General features: G+C 38.9%; 1 protein-coding gene and 1 long non-coding RNA gene across 4 annotated transcripts in view; one reads left to right on the forward strand and one right to left on the reverse strand.

Annotated features, from left to right (window-relative positions):
- The first annotated feature begins 1,123 nt into the window (after positions 1 to 1,123).
- The window catches only part of LOC110974918 (uncharacterized), a 114,710-nt gene continuing 94,426 nt past the window's right edge, over positions 1,124 to 21,407 (forward strand). For 2 of the 3 annotated variants that reach the window (XM_087135422.1, XM_022226885.2), the window contains exons 1-2: positions 4,619 to 4,754; positions 12,057 to 12,233. In XM_087135422.1, coding sequence (XP_086991548.1) covers positions 12,134 to 12,233 — 100 coding nt within the window. In that variant the 5' untranslated portion in view covers positions 4,619 to 4,754; positions 12,057 to 12,133. Of the gene's footprint in view, positions 1,379 to 4,618; positions 4,755 to 12,056; positions 12,234 to 21,407 lie in introns of those variants that run through there. The other variant, XM_087135423.1, reaches the window with a different exon arrangement.
- Positions 4,751 to 20,814, reverse strand: LOC147799349 (uncharacterized). Its single transcript, XR_015424989.1, has 4 exons — positions 20,651 to 20,814; positions 18,010 to 18,226; positions 6,654 to 6,765; positions 4,751 to 5,404 (listed from the first exon to the last, which is right to left on the reverse strand). It is a non-coding gene; the product is annotated as an uncharacterized LOC147799349 (long non-coding RNA).

Consider the following 21,407-nt stretch of genomic DNA (forward strand, 5'->3'; position numbering starts at 1 on the left):
TTATTTCCCTTCTTTCAGAAGGTGTGTAAAAAAATGTAGCCACACCCGTCAGAAAAGGCAATTGAACATTAAAGGATACAATCCCACATTAGCTCCCCCCCACCAATTTGGTCCTGGGTCCTTCCTTTCTGTCTGGTTTTGATTCGGTCATATCAGAACTTTCCTGGATGCATTTTATGAGATCGATGGATTATTTGCAGTCTTATGTCTGAATCTATCATGTGTTTCAATGTTAATTTGGCTTTGTGATGGAGATGTTGATTTTACACCAGCGTGTATATCCACACTTCACCCCAAGTCGCCAGAGAGTGCGAAAAAAATCCCAAGCTTGCTCGGGCGGGTGATTACTTTATTTCAGACGGAACTCTCTGACCTAATCGAGAATGCAGTGTGAATGTATGCATGTCGAAGAAGGACATAACCTACTAGTACAAAAATAATTTAAAAATAGAAAAATAAAAAATTGTGTGTTGTATGAAGTCGAAGCTCCTATTGTATATATATATGGGCGTCGCTAAGACGGGGTTTGCCTGAGCAGACTGAGTGACAAGCCATCAACAGTAGACAGGAATTGGTTACTTCATTCGGCAGCATTTCTATGAAAAAATGGCAATATTCCCGTTTTCCCGTACATTGGTCAAAATCATTAGTTCCGTGACCTATCATCTGACCTTTCACTTACATGTACAAGTAAGGGTATATGCAATCATTTTTGTGATCACAATCCTCCAAAATGTATCTTCGTGCCTTAGTTAAACTGATTTTCAACTTTTGTTTAATTATATCAAAGGTTATTTTGTTATTCATGTGCAAAACTGTGATGTCATCTCAGGAAGAAGTCTCAATATTGCATTGGTTTGTACACCAAAAAGTCCTGCACTTTTGTAGATTTTCCTGGACTCAGTTTTCTTTTCTTTGCGGACTCATTGTTGTTCATGTGCAAAGCAGTAACAAAATGTCAATCCCTCTCTCAGAAATGTTCTCAATAGGTAAATTCTGGGTTCACAGTTTGAACAGAAACACCTATGCACTGTACCATGTCTTCTCCAGATGAATTCAAAGTAACAGCGCCCTCAGTTGCGTGGATAACTTTAATCGTTTAATTAAAAACGTGCACTTTTCAGTGCATTTAACCAAATAGGATCGGAGTGTCAAAGAGTTTTCATGCAACGAAGAAGAGTACAAAGATGCAGAAAAATTGTGTAAAATAAAAATTCAATGCAGCTACACTTTAACGAGCGAACGTAACGCCAAATAGCACGCGCGTAGACGGTATGTGTGTGAGTGGGTGTACATGTAGATCAAGGACACAGGAGCATGATATGCAAGACAGTCGAATTTTTGAAACGGTGGAAGTTTGGAAAGGACAGAGAGTCAGGTGTGTTGTGTTTGAAAATACTGCTCTACAGAACTCAAGATGAGATCTATAGGACAGTATTATCTAGGCCTGCAGATTTTCCCCCGATATTCTCATGATTATCGGCTGTCTTCAGCAGTGTTCACTGTTCTGTGGTACTGATCATGATAGGCCCGACGGGCCCGTTTGTTTTTGACCAATAAAAACAGTTAGGCCAAAGCAAACTTCCAGGTAGGTTAGGCTTATTCATGCATGGGTTCCTATTAAACATACTTTTTCAGCACGAAGAAATATTTAGTAATGTTCAGTGCAATTTCAATCTTGATTGTTCTTTAGCAAATTTATTGTAGGCCCTACCCCCTCTGCAGTTGATAATCCTGTTAAAGGATTATAATGGGTCGATTTGAGAGCAAATCAACTCAGGATGGAGTACTATACATTTGTGAAAGATTCAAGATTTACACAATGCCACATTTTCCTTCTAAATCCCTGGTTAACCTCTTCAATTTGCTAGTCAATATGCCCGTAAGCCTACCCTGGTGCTTTATACTTAGACCACTGAGTCCTAACTAGAATGAGGTTTAATATGATGAATGGCTTACTATATAACTTGAAAATCAATTTAGATGGTATTTAGATTAAATGTAAATGTATGTTTCCAGTGAGCCAATGGGAGGAAAGGATTTACATATCGGTGGAGACCTGTTATGTTCCCTCTTTCAGGTTCAGGTTCACTTTATTTTTCACATTATAATTATTATTATTAATACATTATTATTATTATTTATTTCTGGTAATGACACCAAGGATTCCTCTAAAGCGCCCTAGGCACTGTAGAAGCCTGAAGAAACATGTAGAGAGGAGACAATGAGAAGCAGTTACAGTTTTAGAGGTAGGAGGAAAACCCCAGTGGAATATTCTGGGTAAAACCCACCGAATCAGGTAGGAACTGAAAACCCAATCCACATGTGGACTGAGCCGGGAATCGAACCGGGACCGCAGAGGTGGAAGGCGAGGAAAGAACCACTGTGCCAACCCGACTCTCGATTCCAATGGTATGTGCCCGTGGGAGAAAATTAAACTCTTCTCTGATGGAACTGTTTAATTACTTTTTGTGTACCAAGTAAACTTCTAGACTGGGTTGTACTACAGTGTAACTAAATTTTATGGCTTCTCCAAACTGAGGAAATTTCATTGATGTTTTTGGTCTTGCTGGAAGAAGGTGCTGATTGGTGAGGGGTCTTTGGTGCCCTGGGACGGTTGATGTGAGGTCTTTGGTGCCCTGGGGTGGTTGATTTGGGCAGGGTCTCTCTTGGTGACTGGCTTGCCCAGATCCATTGACATTGGTAATTTGAGAAAAGCAGAAAACAAAATAGACTGGGGACTAAAGAGGTGGTAAAGGCTGTGGAGAAATCTTAAATGAGATGCTGTCATAGGTGTGTCATTCATAGTTCCAAGTAGAAACAGCTCTTATAAGGTACACTTTATCAGTAAGCATTCTAAGGCAACTGGCAAAATTTACTTGAACCATTATGTCAGAAAGGTGCAATTGCACAAAGTGGATGTCATATTTAACAAATCTTCTGGAGCCTTATATGTCCATATTTGTGGTACAACTGCATTTCAACTTCTTTGCGGTGTGTTTGAAATTATAGCTCTTGATAAATGTATATTGGTAGCAACTCAAGCAAACTTAGGGATGGAGTGGTTGAGCCTTCCTAAAACCCTCACTTTGCAGAAAATCTGTCTTTGTTCTTCAGCTTTCAAGGAGCATCACTGGACATCATGTAAAAGTACAGTTACACAAAAAAGGTTTGCGGGTACACCATGTTGGGAATATCTCTTTTGTGAAGAGGTGTGGCTCTGAAAAGAACCGGTGAGAGCCACACCTCTTCACAAAAGAGATATTCCCCACATGGTGTAACCGCAAACCTTTTTTGTGTAACACTTCCACCATGCAAAGCTTCAAATCTTACTTAAAAATACAGTTATTAGGCAATTACTGTCTTATTCAGTCCCACAGAAATCTCACACTACTTTGAAAACTGTTTAATTTATTACATTCAGTTATGGCTTCAGATATAAGTTTGAAGTTCACTTTTAAAAGAGAAAATTTTACAGTGGAAAGGGATAATGTAGGTGGCAAAGGTTTTTACAATGAAAAAAATGATTTCTCTTAAATTGGTTTCCTTGCATCTATATCTATCCAAACTTTTACACTGTTCTGAACATGGAATAATTCACCAAATGATGGAAGTGGTGATAGAAGAGCATCTCTTTATATAAGATGAAGCAGTGTTCCTTTCATAGGCAAGTACACGTATAAAGACTCTTTAAATTGAACTGTAACAAGTAGCCCTCCCCTAACCCTCAAGGTTTAGTGCAAATCACATAAAAACTTGTTGGATTTGGCACGATTAGGGTGAAACAAACAGATTAAGTACAGTTGACTGATTAAATGATTTCTTTACAAATCCTACTCATATTTGATGTTCTCTCTACAAAGTTATTTTTCCTTTTTCTAAATCAGTTTCTTTCCTTCTTTCTTTGCTTTGTGAAAGTAAGAAATTTGACCTTATTACTCTAATCTGGTTTTGGTGTTGCAACCATAAGTTTGCACTTTGAATCTTTGGAGGATGCGGTTCACTTCGACATAAGGGTGACTTGTCTATCCGCGGACTTACTGTACTTGGAGGGCATTGGCTTGTCAACATTTAATATTAATGTATAGTGCACGCATTCAACTAGTTAGATTTATCCATTTCTTTTGCTGAGGCTTTTATCATGGTCAATTCTCTGCCACAACACTTTATATATGTATTTAATTTTTCATCTTTCAAAAACAACTCTGTTTACCATGGGATGTTTTAATCTTATCAAGAAAGCCTTGCTTAGCCTGCCCGCAGTCCCCCCCCCAATTTAATTTGGCAATGATTAAAATCGAAAACCAAGCCAGGTGTTCTCCACAATTTCCCCCTCCACCCTCAAAAAAGTCATTCCTGGCAAATTACTGTAAGAGACTGACTGTGTTATCATTCGACGGTACTTCACAGAGGAGATGCAGACCAGGCCAGATAAAAGTGAGGCCAATTTGAATGGCACTGCCAGGCCAGCTTCTTCCGAATTACTCACCGAGAAAATTGGTCATAATTTCTCAGCAGTGATTCATGTCTGCACATGAGAAGCGGTCCTCCTTGGGATTATCGCTGCACTCAGCGCATCATTACAATCCATCATTGGAGTGGAGTATATACACGAACAGCTCAGAGCGTTGTGGGAGCTAATTGCAATGCACTTGTATGTAGTCCTCGATCCTGGTGCGTCTCGTGTGCACAGTGCTCAGCTCCACTGTGTACCCATAGTGTGTGTGGGGTGGTTTGATGTTCTCATATCTCAGGTAAGTGATTAGCACCATTGGAATACCAAAATGGGTTCTGTGAAGTTAGCGCCAGCGTTTGTGTTGTTTCCAGAACACTGTGTATCTGGTCGGTACTCGCATCATCTTTTAGAGCTAGTGTTCTAGTGTTCTTTGTATGAATTTTTTTCCTCATTTCCTGTTTGTTTTTTGCTTCACTATAAGTTTTACAGTAATTGCATGGTCACTGTACAAATTACCTACACAGTGAGTACATCATAGGTATACATGTACATTTATATTTCTTTAATCATTTTTCACAAACGTACCTGTGCACATACACACATATAAAGGCATGTAAGCTTATAATCTACACAGTGAACCCAAAACAACCTTCTTCAAATGTATGCATACATTTTGTACTGGTATATTGACCAGGATTGCTGGTGGCATGAAGGGGAGAGAGGGAGGAATCAATAGTGTCGATTTCAACTACAAGGTGATCAAGAGTGATGAAAGTCGGACATTTTGCCACGTTAATGTCTACTACAGGAATGATAACCTGTATAATGGCATCATTTGTGGCTGCCAGCACAGAAATGAACACCGATATGAAACTGGAGTGCATTATGTCAGTCGTCTGTTGTATTTAGAGTAGGAGGCAGGTCAATCCTTGGCCTTCATGAGACAACCTGTGGCATTAAAGGAAGACAGGCCAGAGTTCCTTGATTATATCAAGTGTTCAACCAAGCATGCAAATTTGTAGGAACTTGGACTCATTCAACAAGGAAGACTGATTGAAAGATGAGTTTATTTATGTACAGTCATGTACATGCACATTTGAGTGAAAAATTCTTTTCCTCTGATAAAATTTCTGTTAATTAATTTGAATTTTTTTTTGCCAGAAGCACAGAGTAAAAGTAATTTTCCTTTTCTTTTGGGGGGAATTTAATGTTTACCATTTTTGCAACTTAAGGAGTTAGCATCTTAGTTTGTGTGCACAAATTGCTAGATTCCATGGGGCAAACATTAAAGATCATATAGGAGCTGATCTATCAGAGTCTACCTACCTTTTTTGCCACAATCACATGAAAACTTTCAAACTAACTATAAGCTCACACACAACTCATTGAAAAGGGTACCATTCAAAATTGGTACTACAACTACAAATTTTAAGTCTTTTTCATTCCGTCATATCAGTGGGCTTAGAGAAGCAGAATTTTGTGTTTCAGATATCAGATGAGCGTTTAGAAAATAAATTTGAAACTGCAAGTTTGAAATCTTCACATCCACACCCTATGTAGAGCTGGGATATAATATAAAATGATAATATGAAATGACAAACCCCACTAATTTCTACCAGTTGAATATGTAAGCCTCAATTCAGTGTGGTCTGTCAGTGTGCCTTCATGCTGGATTTAATTTGCCTGTGAGGCTTGAGTGACATTTGTTTGAGCACTTTAGAATCTGTTTGCAGTTGACTCTGATGAGGGAGAAAATGGTTGGAGGTTGTGAGGTTTTCCCTTTAATTATTTTTCATCTTCGCTCAACAGTTCAATCAAAGCTGTCTAGCTGAAGCATTTTGAGCAATTTGTGTTGTAGTTACAAAGAGTGATGCTGAGGAGGTTGCCATGGTTACCATGATGTGGTTTGAGTCTTGTCCAAATGGCCATTTTGGAGTAGGTTTTGTTGTGCCATTTGTAGTTTGATCATCATTCAGTCTTTTTAAGTTACTGATTGCTCACATCATTGATTTTGGATGTACACCATGAACCACAGTAACTAGAAAAGCTCTATAACGATGCCAGACCGTTACTCACATTTCCAGTGGCTGCATTTTTAAAATGTTCAATGTGGCTGTTGCAGTTTTACAGAGTAAATCCCAGCTGTACTTCATTACAAAATATTGTATTTGGGAATCAGAGATGCAACTCTACATACCTGCATGGATTCCAGTATACAAATACCATGGTGCCGTAGTCTATAGATTGTCAACTTTCAATACTGAGGTGAGCTATCGTAACAACGACTGGAAGTTAATCAAACAGTCCACCTGTGAATAACAAAAAAGAGCAACTGCCATGTGGGAGTGAATGGACCAGTATAAATATGGCTCTTATTCATGAAATTACATACATGTGACTGGTTTCTTCTGCTTGAACTGTTAGACAGTGATTTTTAAGGAAAGGTACTGGTACTTTGCATTTTATATAAACATGAAGAATATGTAGTGCTCAGAAAGCAGTGTAACATTTTGAATATTGTCAAATTACTAACTTTTAATCTACATAATGAGTACTGATATATTTGTTTAGGGCCTACGTCAAATTTGGTGTGCTTAAAATTTAGCCAAAATGATTTTGCAGAGACATGTGCATGTAGTTCAATCATAAAAAAATTGCCTTTGCGAAGAAAATGTGATAACAACTCATTGGACTGCTTCCTATGTACATGAACATGCTGGATAGAGCAATGAGTCAGTTAATGATTGTGTGATTTGGGTATGGAAAGGTTAATCTTCACCAAAACACTGTAATCATTCCCACCACTATGTATGTACTGTTCCACTGAGCAAATTGGTTATGTGTTAGCTGAATTGTCACGACACTTTCGCTGACGAAGAGTTTGCTGTTACCACACATGAAATATCCTTTCAAGGACTCACACAATGCAGATGCCAGTTTCAGGGCCTGTTATTAAGCCTAGCTTTAGCTGCATGAGGCATTCAAGATGACATTTCTTTTAACACTTTTAATTCCACGTTACCAAGATGGAGGCAAGCACTGACTGCAATCCTGATCAATTATTGGCAAATTTGCTGTGCGGACCTGCTGTATATGGAGTGCAAAACTGCTTTGTATGCATCTACATTTAGGTAATAGTACTGAGGAAATCTGGAAACATGACATGGAGTATCAGGCCTTCCGGGCCTGAGTCACCAGCAATTGAAATGGTAGAGGGAATAACCAACTTTCAAAATATATTTACCCGCAATCGTAGAGCCCTGAAGAAAGGGTCAAAGAGGACTAGTGTGTGGTTGGCTAATGTTTTTTGCTAAGTGCCATCATGCTTAATGAAAAATTTACACATTTCAGAAGAATCATTTAGTACTAAAATTTACTTTAACGACTTGCCGCTGGGGTTGCCGGTACGGGACACGTATTCTTTATACGCGTGGCTGGGGTCTCCGAAATTGGACAAAGGGAACTGGGCCTTGTAACAAAAGACCGTACTCGTAACAAAAGACCAGGCTGCTGGGCATTACCAACATTTTGTCACTCTCAGTGGTGGAGATAATCCAGCCTTGTTTTGAAACAGTATACCACAGTTTTGGGGATTTAACATGAGTAGATTACCACCGGGGACAAAAGTGCTCCACCACTGCAGCAATGAGCCATACAGTGCCACTGCACGCGAACCTGGTCCCTATTGAAAAGAGGTCAGCAGCGCACTGTGCCAGTTTCGTGAACAAAAGACAATTACATAGCACCGCACAATCTGGGCTTTTTTACAAGGTGGCAGGTCTTGCTGAAATACTCCAGCGTCAATAGATGTTGTCTGTCAGATGAAAGTAGAAAACAGATGGTCCTTCATGTGGGTATAAGTGTCCAGTAAATGAAGATACAAATGTTGAAAAAGAATTTTGAAAAAGAAACAATGATAATTATCCCGTCCCAGCATCATCAACATTGATAAATGCTCCCGGCGCAATGTGGTTAAGTATGTCATTCTTATTTTCAGTGTAAAACTCTGTGTTTCACCTCCTTAAACTATTCCCAAAGTACGGTGTCTTTGAAATGGCAGGATGTATCAGCCCGCCATCCAATTATTGTCATAATGGCAAGTCTCTGCATGTGGCACATGGGATGTGACAATAGAGTACTTAGAATTGGTAACAAGACCTGTGCCAACTAAACCTGGACTGAGTCACTGAAACCAATTATTCTGAGATTATTTTTATCATTTTGAAATTATCGAATTACCAAGGTTTTGGATGGTATCACTTGTAAATGCCATTAGTAATTGATATCAGTTTCCCTTTGCACTGATCCTGTGGGAGGAAAGTGATCCATGCAACCAGTATCAAAAATCAATTGTGAGTAAAATTTCATGTATGCAGGAAGTACGCAACCAGCCTCCCTAGAATATGTGCAAACAGTCCTATGGTCAGCTTGAGGTATTGGGGGACACAGTACCAGTGAGGGGGAGGAGAATACCTTACAGCTGTTGCTGATGGGGGGACCAGCTCACCAGAGGGGCATTGCCCTTCGGCCCCCCTTGGTTACATGTGTCTGAATACAGTAATACCTTGCTCTATTCTGTCTTGCAGTGACGATTTGAGGGGAAAAAATACATTCTATAAGATTTTATGTCCATGTATATTTACATAAGAATATGAATGTTTCTGATTTCATGCTTGTGCATTTATTCTCCTTCTGTTACCCGGTTCTACTGGAGGTGGTTTCAAACTTGGTGCAAAACAAAATAACACTGAATTTTATATTTACATGTATAGATGTACATGCAGTATTAGCCTTTATACGTCACTGTATGACATCTGTGCCTTAGACTTGAGTAAGGATTACGATAGTGGCCACTTTGGTTTACACTCTCTCCACATAATCAGTTTGCCACAAATGCATTGTATCAGGAAGCCCTCTGTTTACATGGTTTGAGGATGGGTCGTTAATACATGGGCAAAATAAGGACACAGAAAGAGTTACAACTCTGGCACTTGAAAGTGCTCGATGAGCATCGCTGCCCCAGTCTGACAAACAAAAGTAAACGTTCCAAAATGCCTGATTGCTGCCTGCAGCTTAGCCGGACAAGTGGGGACAGTAATATCCTTGCAATATTTGGTGTGTTAATTTTGCAATTAACTACAACTTACCGCTGTGACCAGGAAATAAAGAGCAAAAAATCTCTAACACAAGATCTACTTTTGCCATCATGAATAAACTTTTATATTTTAATACACTGTTCCATTATCCATGCAATATTTGTAATTTTATTTTGTCTCTCCAAAACATCAGTTTCCAAAGTCTTTGTGCGAATTTGGCTAAGACTGGCCAATAACATGTTGACCACCACTGGACAGTTAAGTTCATAACAAACAAAATACGCTATTTCATCACTATGAGTGATCATGAGATCTCATAAAATACCTTTTTGTATAAATGTGGCAATAAAAATGATTCAAATAAAACACAATTTCTTAAAATGAAATTACATGTAAATAGCGCATAACTGTTGAACACAAACTCGGCTTGTGCCCATATGTGACCAGTTCCACAGAAATGGGTATTATAGGACAATGTTTTCAAAATGAGTTACATATTTAAATTGGTTACACTATAAGCTTTAATTTGGTGTAGGTTTCAACCCAAGAGCATTTTGCAATCTGGAGATATATTGATTTTTGTGTAATCATATCATACACATTAACAGAAATGCTTTCAGAGATAAGGCCCTTTAAACACGGGAAAAGGAAAAAGAAATCAACCAAGAAGAAAGTCTCTTAAAACCCATTGCAACAGTTAGATTTCTTGTATGAATTGTGAAAGTATTGATCTAATAGAAGCCAATAAACCCAGAAGTAAAAGATCACCCTGTCCACATTAAATAGCCCTTAGCGTGAAATAACACAGCATCCCGTAATACCCTTTTTTCCAGAGCAGGTCACATATTCATGCCCATTTTTAAATTCACTGTACAGTGTGCTTGCTTTCTCATCTCTTGTGCAGGTTAACTTGTTTCTTCTTTTACAGATTTTCTGTATACATACCATTTTGGTGTGAATATTATTCTTTGTCAATAGCAGTATTTTTAGTTTTATCAGTATCATGGATAACCTCCAGAAAAATGGAAATTGTGTTTTCAGGTAATAAAGAACTGTGTGAAGGTAAAGAGATTTTTAATATTACTAGCATCTTGCCAATGGTTACAGGTTTAAAACCACATGCCTACCACATGCATCTGCACCTTGCAATGTTCTTTCTGTGCGTAAAGAGCTACGGCTGTGCATAGTACACTGATGTAATAAAGGAGTATAACCAATGGTCCCACTGTGGATTATAACAACTGATTAATGGCACGTGATCAGTAACCCACCAATCAGATGATGGGGATTTCTTCAGGTGTTGAATAAAAGATATTTATTGAAATATTTGCTGCTACCTGCGTAAAAAATGCATTATGATTCTAAAGTTATAGGTATGAGGATCTTGAAAAGAATTTCATTTTGGTGGACTTATGTGTATTTCGTTTGGGAGCTGTTCCTCCTGAAACGATAGTGTTTCATGTTTGTCTCCCAGAGGTTACAAATACTCCTTCGCACGAAGTAGGGCTGTGGAGATGAAGCTCAGATGACAGTATGTTCACTCATTGCATATCACCTCATCTTTTCCAAACACGGAAGAAAATCCTTATGAAATTAGTCCCGACCCTCGGCGGATTCACAGTCGGATACGAATCACAAAATATTTTTGTGCAGAAGGAAGAAGGTGACCACGGGAATGGCTCAGAAAAATTACTAATGCACCACTGGCCAAGATAACAGTGCCATCTTATCCAATTATCACATCGTGCATCACTCCTTCATCCTTCCGATGCAGATTCTGGTGCATTAGTGTGATAAAAGGAAACTTTTCCCAGCGGGTTGGATGTGATAGTAACGTGCATGTTTTCTCACCCATGCTCATATCTGCGCCTGTCTCCTTCAACGTCTTCAGCTGATTGACATTCTTGGCATTAAAACTGTGGTATTCATTTAGTGGGAACTCACCTGGAAGTGCTGACCTCTTCAGAGAATCAGTGATATTTCAGGTTGGGGGAGGCCAGGGGGGGTTGGATTGAGGGAGAATAGGCTCTGGGGCATGTGTTTCAAAGAAAACGTGATTACCTGTGATAGATATGTTTGCATAATTTATTAGGTTGCCATATATGACAAACAATTTTGAGGGGGATAAATTTATCATACAGTGACCTGCAGGTTTGAAGGAGGGTGAGTTATATGCATATTCTATTTGTTTCTATTTTTCCTTTTAGAGGGCTCCAGGAGGTTTGATCCATGCATGCTATCACAATCAGTGGTAATGCTGGAATAGGTTGGGAAGGAGGTGGATAACTTATAGAGTCAGTCTCTTGGCAACAAGCATGGGGCCGGGACCTATACCTAGGCATATGCTTACACTGACCAATCATTCATCATTTTGTTGCCTCACTTGTGTTGAGCATCCAATCACTATTGACCTACACGTTACTGGTATATGAGCCGATCATATACTGCACAGATCTGAAGTGCATTTTGTAAATCTGGCTCATCCCAGTCTTGATCCTTTGCAGGCGCGAGACTCCCTGGAGAATTTATGCGTGCACCGGTGATTTGGATGTCGTGATTGCAATCGCTGGTCTGGTTACTGATGTCTACCAGTGTAATGTCACTCATTCCCATCCCCACTACTCTGTGGTGCCTTGCTCTGCTTGCCTTCGCTGGACTCCAAATAGCCACCAGCACATCTGGTAAGCTGATGTATAACAGTTTGAATCCTTTCAAAAAGCATTAATTTACATGTATTATTTCATTACCTTAACTTCAGGTCAATATGTTGACTGTTTTTGGGCAGTAGCCTGATGGCAAGCTGGTGAATGTGGCAACTTGAACTCAGTAACAGTGTTAATTTGTCATTATCAGCTTATTAGTGATGGCTGTGCACATGTTTAGCCTGCACACAATGAAGTAATGATTGGTGGGATAGTGTGTAACTAAGTAATCCATTTGTGCGGTTAGTTGCCCGAGGAGTGGCTCACCATGAGAGGATGGGGCTAGTTCATGGTAATATGAGCACAGCCCTGATTGATTGGCGCACAGAGCTTCAATTTTGCCCCTTTTAATGGAAAGCCTCTCAAATGATTAGGGTAATCGGGAGGGAGGGGGGGTCCTTCATGTCGGGAATGCAATTTCCGTATGTTGCACTCGGTATATTCCCTTTGGACATATGCTCCATAACAAACCCAACTGAGTGGTTAATTGCACTGGGATAGAGTCATGATTTTACAGAGGGCGATGATTTCCTGTCATTTTAGCTCTCTTTCCACATTGCACAAAAAAACATACAAATGCAATGGGAAATGAAAAGCAACGACTTTTGGGTCAATGAATATACAATGCATTATGAAAAATGCTGGGCAAGACTCTTTTGCCCAGCTCAGTGCACCAGGTGAATCACTCAACCGTTGGGCAAGAAAGATTAAAACCCTGGGGGAAGCAGTTGTTTTGCAGTTAACATTTTCTGCAGCTGTTAGGTAAATGACACAAGTTTGCACAGATATCATCCAGGATTACCCAACAGTTAAGCAGTTAACCTGCTACCCCAAACTGGGCCCCAAATAATAATAATTTGAAAAATTAAAAAGTCTAATATTTTGACAGTATATTATAGGTTTTATCATCAAATGTCTTGAAAGACAAACATGCTGAGATAAAAGATAGGGAGTACAATCCGTAAACAGGGAGAGTTAAGTATGAGTATATCTTGACTTCTGGTTTAGCTACCCTGATAACTGAATAACAATCCTATGTATGACAGTGTAATGACATGGAATCAAAAGAAACAGTAACAGTGCATATTATTATTATGTGACGATCAAATTAATACTTTTAGTTTTGGAGGAGTGCTGGTTTTTTTGGTTCCTGGTAACCTGTGTCATTGTGTTGCAAGATACCATATTCAGTGGTTCCCCGAATCATTGTTTATGAGTGTGAGGAGTTTCAGATACAGGCCTGCAAAAGGCATATATATCCTGAGAAAATGTTTTGGGGGGGAGGGGCAAAATATGGAATGTTTTCAGTGTTACCTACTATGGCCTTCCTAGCAGGTGAGGTTTGGGAGAGGAACAGACACAAAATAGTCCCCCAAATTGCCTTTCAGTATTTTTGAAAAACAAAACTATGTCTTGTTTTAGGGAGCCCTGGTCCCTGTTGGCTCCATAGACTTACCAGTAGACCTGAGACATTCATTGCATACATGTATACCGGTATTATTATTTTTTTTGTAGTGCAAGGCCTATGCATGGTTTAGAGTTAAATATGCCATGTTTCATGAAATCGGCAGCTGAAGATTCAATTACATTGCTGTCACACTCATTCAGTTTTTATGTTTATTGTGTTTTCCCCTGCCTTGTGCATAAATTTAATTTAGTTTGTTTGGCTTGCCTGCAGCATCTATCGATGATGTGAATGTACAATGTACATGTACCAATGTGAAACATTGTTCTATCACAGTTTTCTCGATGTTACAGATTAAATCCCACTCCGCGTCGATTCTTTGTTCAACTGTACAACTCAGGGTTCCCGCGGTCATGAAGAGTTATGGAAAACTGTAGGATGTCGTTGAATCCTGCTGTCAAAGAAAAAAAATCAGGGAAAAGTCATGGAAATCAGGATCATACACGTGCTGTTCTTGATGAGATGCTTTTGATGTGATATATGGAATAATGATAAATTTACGGTAGTGGCAGTCTCCTAGTTTATAATACCTAACTCAGGGTTCGTAGTGGTCATTAAATTCCTTCAAAATCTATAAACTATGTTGTGGTCATGAAATTCCTGGAAAAGTCATAAAATGTTTGTAGAATTGTGAATGGAGTCATTAAAAGTCATTAAATTTTCATCTTTTACATCTTGTATTTCATAATTGTGTTGCGTTTCTCAAGACACAGTTCAATATTTGCCTGAAGCACTCCGATCTGCAAATCATGGACAGTTATTGCTGTTATGTCAAACCCCATGATGTCACGTCAAAGGATAATTACACATAACGATTGTGGAAGTCATTAAAAAGTCTTTGAAAGTAGACCATTAAAAAAGCCTTCGAGTTTTGGGGGATGAACCCTATAACCAAATGATGTTAAATATCATCGAAATTGTCTAAGTTTAGTCCTGAAAAGTCATGTAATTGTAGTTTTCAGATTTTGGGAGGATCCCTGACAATTACATGTATAACTGTATATACATGTATATTGCCGACATGTTATTGTAAGCACCTTATCTGTTGTGCTGTGTGGTTTGAAGAACTATGGGCCCTCCCTCCTCTCACAACAACCCTCTGACCCTAGAGATATTTAGTTTTGTCAAAATTTTATTTTGGGTCAACTGTCAATCTTTTCATGGTAAATCTGTCTTTGCAATTAGGTCGGCCACAAAGCATCTCCAGTGTACAGGTTGTGGTGATTTCAATAATGCAACTTTAATTATGCATGGTACAATGGATGCTGTGTGTGGATGTGCGAGCATGGTTGTTAGATTGTGAGCATGGTTGTTAGATTGTCCAAGAATAATACACGTATTATGAAAAAGAATTCTAATAACAAGGAAGGGTATATGTGTTTATCTTCAGTTCTTCAAAAGAATGTGGGAAGTTGGCTTTTGGCAGTTGAGGAAGAATGACAAGGTTTGTGATCTGTTGAAAGAAATAAAGAAGGGATTTTGCCACACAACCTTTTAAAGTGCAATTGTTTTTAGTGGTTTGGCAAGGTTTGAGAATCATCAGGAAGTTCCCCTCCACAATCTTGCACTGTGCTCCTGAACTTGATGCTTTACAATAGATATTATGAGACTGTTGCTGTAACAGTGTTAATGTGCGCACTTCCTTTTGAAAACAAATTTGAAAAAATGTGTGTCCTTTTGAATCACTCAGTAAATGTGGAAGTCCTGTGTGAAAACATTTAGTGCAGGTGCAATTTCATGTAAACTTTGATTGCTCTGCTGTGAAGTGTATATATTGTTGAAAGCTGAACCACGCATTCACCATCACAGGATGCCACCTCTCTTCAAAGTGCTAAATACCAATATTTTAGTACAGGCATGTATCTTGCAGAAATGTACCATAGCTACATAGGTGTTTGAACAAACTTAGGCAAGGATGTCTGCTGAAAATATAAGAATAAGAAATTTTGAAACCTCCAAAAGAATTTTACCGGTATTGGTCTTGAAAATAAACGTCCAATCTGGAGGGTATTTCTGTTTGAATAGTCATACTTAGTAATGCCATATGAACTTACCGTACATATACAACCTTTAAATTTGTTGATGTCTCACTGAAGAACTCATATTTTTAACACCTAATAGACGGTTAATGCAACAATTTGAGTATGATTTCGTGGATGTGGCATGCATGCCATACTTTCTACTTTTCACAAGGAAATATTGGCAGATAAAATCTTTATATCTTGGAAATTTAGTTCATGAGATGTGAAAGCTCCAGCTTTTTCACAAGATAGAAGTGAAAAGCTCTTGTCAGTGATTTTGAACTAATGATTAATCAGTAATGGATTTTCTTAACAAGAGTTTCTTCTAATTTTTTTCTCCCATAACTGCACTTTCTACGAGGTGTATTGTGAATTTCTCTCTTGACATGGCAAATTCCTTTATGATACAGTTCTGGGGAAGGGGGTAGTACCACAGTTCTTCATTAAGCCTCACTCTCTTGGCACTGTTCACACTGTGGAACCTGCCTACATCCTCCCTGAATCCTCCATTGGCAGGAACTCAATTGATGATACATTAAAGTGTCAAAAGTCATCAAGTCACATTAGTTGCTGGGCTCAACCATCTTCAGTGGTGCAATACACTCCAAATACCTCCTTATTGATTTGGAGAGCCCTATGTGGGTAAGGGTTATGGATCTTTTTGATGTGTGTTTGAGAGAACTGATTGATGATGATTTGGTTGAATCCGTGATGAGTTTTATATTTTATTTACTGATGTTGTTGAATAGAAAACAATAATACCAAAATTTGTATCTAAGTTCAAATTTTTATTTGTTACAATTTTTTTTGTAATTATGAATAAGAAATCTTGGCAGGAGGAATATCCCAAGTAAAACATGGCTTTGATTAGTTTTAGCATTAAATTTATGACATGGATGCTTTTAACACTTTCTTGGTGTTACATCAGACGCATGAAGCAGCAGTCACACTGTGGATTCATAGTTTCCCATTTTTTTAATGTTAAAAGTACATGAGCAGTACATTGTAGCCTAATATAACAGCCTTGGCACAGACTAACTTGGCACGTCATATTTCATAAGACTGGCTTACAATCAAACCTACAGGTGTACGGTGCAGTTCCTTGATGAAAAGATTGTGGCTTATATGCACACTAAAAATACTCTTCAGATTTTATCAGAACTTAAGGGAAGAGGCCAAGCCCATTTCACAAGATGAAATAAACGTGCATTCCTTGACCTTCTTTGTGTATACATGTATATCGCATCCGTGTTGCATGTACAATATATTGCACTTGCTGCTTGAGTAAATTTGATTCTGCAAGTGATTGATACATATATATGCAATCTATGTTTGAATTCAGGCCCCTGACCAAGCAAACCCCAGAATCTCCCAGTTGATTGGCCGTGGTTGACAGAATCATTCATCATCGCAGCAGTGTTTCACCAAACTGTCTCTCTGCATGAGTCAGACCAAGATGGGATATTTAGAGTCACTAGAGCTGCCCCTGGGCAAGATCTCACTCATACCTGCTACTTTAGATAGGAACGAAATTATCTCTCTAAAAAGCACCCAGACGAAGATTGTATTTTCTTCCTAATCTCACAGCTTGGGAGATTAGATTCCATCCCTCTATCTGGATCTTAGAGTTGTAATGACAAATTTTATTTAAGTAATGATGAAGTTTGTATCAATGTAAAGACATGAATACCCTCTTTGTATTGGACAAGACATTCTGTAGTTATTGTAGATATCTAAACTTCAGACCATTTGTAAATGAGTACTGTTTCCATGCATGTTCAATAAAAATAAGCATTTTATGCTATCACAAGTTTAAAAATTTGGACATTTTGCAAGAATGGCTAGTTCATATATTATTTCCCCTTCATGTCCAATGTATTTAAGACTCCAGCAAAATAACTCCCTGCATGTAATTGCAAGGTTTCTTTATTGTGATATTAAGTGTAGCAGTCCAGGTTTTGTTGAATTGAAGAAAAAAATAACGAAATATGTGTAGAAACCTAAATTAAAAACTTGCATTTTGTACATTATGCTTCTATCAAAAAACAATTCTTACTACAAAAAAGAGAAAATGGATTTTGTACTTGCAGTAATCCTCTTACAATGGTTCTATGATTAAAATGTCATGTCCAATCTCAGAAAACCTGGCTTGAAATGCCATGGGCATTGTCAAATGGAGTTCCACGTTGTGATGTGACAGCTATTATGCTAATGGCATGCAGGAGTCCTGACCAAATTTACCCTGGAAAAGGAACTGCCTTTTTCCTACCGTATTTCATTAGCTCAGTCACAACAGTCTACTGGATTTCTTATTCAGCAAGGACTGGACTCTTGGCTTGTACACCAGCGCATGAAGCGATAGAATGTTTCCACTTGGACACACACTCAGTTTCCAATTCACTAGTGACATGTCAGCTTGTTTTTCCCTGCCGGCAGAATACTTCTCTTAGTTGCCACACAGTGTACTGCACCATGCACAACAATTCCTGTGGAGGAAGATGCCATGACGCCTGATGAGAACAAGACATCCTCATGGATTTGACAAAGAAAAATAGCAAGGTAGAAGATGAAGCCACAAAGGGCAGGCCTAGGGACAATCAAATCACCACTGAAAGTCAAAGATAACAAAATTGGGAGAACCCTTATGAGCTGTCTAAAAATTGAGCTTTTATATACAGTGATATAATTGGAAGGCCACACAGTAAATAGAAATTCTATTCCAAGGTCTCCAGAAATATATTATATTTAAAACTACATGTAAACTTGTTGGTAATGCAGGGATTAATTGAGGCATGTTCAAAAATTTTCAGGATTAATTCAGACATTTCAGGCTATAAATAATGAAATTTCACATTTGTGCGATGAAAGAATAAACGACTCTCACAAGTACACTCATAAATGTAACTATATGTTTAATAACCTGTTCATTCCAAACTCTGAACAAATACTTCAAACTCATATCATGCCTGTAGCTAGGTATGGAATCTGAATAAAGTTTGATAGCAAGTTGGATGATGTTTAGTGATTGAAGCATCTTCTAAACTTGAAATTGATGACATATATGTTTAAGAAAGAAATGATCAATCTTGGATGCTCTCACTTTTGAAAAAATAAATTAAATGATGTCATAGGTGTGCTAATTGGAATTTCCTTAATTGATTGCTCATGTACAGGTATGCGTACTCTAAATTGCTTCTGGAACAACTTACTATCAAGTGTAATTTAATAACAGAAGGAAAAGAATTCAGCCATAATGGCATACAAATGTATTAAAGGTTATTTAGTGTTGTTATCTAAGTGACTTATATTTGGCAAAACTACATGTACATGTACATGTATTAAACCACAATTCATATTAAAATGGATCTGCAGAGTTCACTACCTGATGGCATTATTTTTGCCAAAAATTTTGACTTTCAAAAAAGGCAACATGTACTGCCACATGCCACAAATATTGACTCATTGGAGTCAATGGAACACTCCTCCCCGAGCTGAAGTGCACCCCCATTTGGCGAAAGAAAGACCAGTGGTTACAAGTGGGTTCTTGCACGCATTCTGCGTGTATGCAAAGACCATACATGCCAGAATAAATTAGTTACGCGTACTCGGCATACTCCGTGTCAAACACGCATATATTTGTGCACGTCATGACGCGCCTATGCAGTGAGTACCAAAAAATGCCCTCTTTTGTTCCCCTTTGGAGCAGATAGTTGTGCAGTATTTGTTATCGTAGCCTCATATTTTTCAACACCCCGGGATGTGCCCACTGAGTGGTATTTTCTGCCACAGCAGGCTGTGTCTAGCAGCCAGGTTCAAGCTCAACAAATGGTCTGCCCACACAGACTTCATTTTGTATGAAACAAATGGGGGATTAGCATGTACATGTATAAATGACAGATGAGATTCAGTCCAGGCGCGTGTGGCAGTTTAACTCAGATCTCTGTAGTTAAGAAACTGAAAGATGGAATGACTTGAAATATCCAACCAATACTTTACTGCATCAGCTGCACTCATTAATTCATCCGTGAAAAACATGCTGTTTGTTGTTGTCGATGTTTACTGGCAAATAGAAGTCACTCTGATGTCAACGCCTCAGTTGGTTGTAAGGTAATTCAAGCCTGAAATGGGAGTGTGTCTCCTCCTTGTGCCTGGATGTTGCAACAAATTACTGAACCTGTGGCTCTTGATGCACTACATGCACACTATATTGGCACCCAGGCACCATTTGAAGATTAATTTCATTCCGTGTGTTCTGTCACGTCCCGGCATGATATTTGATCATGTCTTATTCTCTGGGCTTGATGTAATGTACTTGTGTTTAAATTCGGTGTGACGTGTGTTTTGTGAAAAATCTCAACAGGAGGTAATATATCTTGTGTGAAAAAAAACCTTACATGTGTGTGTCTTATGTCTTGTAAAGATTATAGGAAGATGTAGCCATGTTAATGGCAGTGTACAATTCATAGGGATGAGATCTGCAACAAATCTGATACATGTGTGTTTTAAGGAAGACCAGGGTTGGAGTGTCAAATTACATGCGCATGTCACTGGTACATGTGCCGTACACATACATGTGTATACATTTATTACTGATATTTGTGTAGCAGTAGAACAAATCTTGAACTGTAATTGAAGCAGACTTCAGACTTGTTTTTGTCATAAACGATTGTTTGTGACATGTACACACAGAATGGTGAGTTACACCTAACAAGATACACATGTAAATTTCGTTATGTTTAATTGCCTCCAATTTCAAAAAATGCCAGCAATCAATCTAATGTTTCAGTAAAATATCTGAACGGAGATAATATATCAAGTTAAGCAGTTTTGCAGGAATGCTTGTCGGTCTTAAACTTACACAGCTTCAAGTCTTTCCCTGTCTTCCCAACCTTGCCTGCCTAGCTACCTACCTCCATCCCTTTCTGTACCCTGCCTGTCATTCTGTCTCATTCCATGACCCTGCCTGCTTAGCTGTCTCCCCCTTCTTCACCCTGCATACCTGCCTGCCAGTCTGCCTCTTTCCCTGATCTGGCCTGTCTGCCCATGTCCCTCCTCCTTTCACCCTGCCTGTCCTTCTACCTACCTTTCCCTCCCTTTCCCTGTCTGCCTGCCAGTCTGCCTCTTTCCCTGATCTGGCCTGTCTGCCCATGTCCCTCCTCCTTTCACCCTGCCTGTCCTTCTACCTACCTTTCCCTGTCTGCCTGCCAGTCTGCTCATCTTTCACCCTGCCTTCCTGTCTATTCTTCCCTTACCTTTCCTGTCAGTCTAACCCCTTCTCCGACCCTGCCTGCCCATCTACTCCCTTCCCTAATCCTGCAGTCAGCCTAGCTGTCCCTTTCCCTCACCCTACCTGCCTCTGTCTCCTTTTTATCTGCTTGTCCTTTTCCCCCTCCACCACAAGCCTGCCTTCCTGTATTTCTACCTGTTTGGTATCTATCTGCCTGTCCATCAGATACCTGCATCCCACATCTACTATGCTGTGCTGTTTTTGTACACTAGGCTCAGTACTTCACAAACTACTGAATTACTTTCATTGGTTTTTTTTTGGTTTGCTTTTTTTCAACATGTGGTAACTGCACTAGTTGTGATGTACTTCATTGTTCTCTTGACTTTCCCTATATAGCCTTGCAAAACGTCTTTCTTAAAAAAATTAAAACACATTTGGTT

The sequence above is a fragment of the Acanthaster planci genome, linkage group LG04 (assembly GCF_054643075.1).
Source record: "Acanthaster planci isolate LZ-2023a linkage group LG04, COTS_SCS, whole genome shotgun sequence".
Classification (NCBI taxonomy): Eukaryota; Metazoa; Echinodermata; class Asteroidea; order Valvatida; family Acanthasteridae; genus Acanthaster; species Acanthaster planci.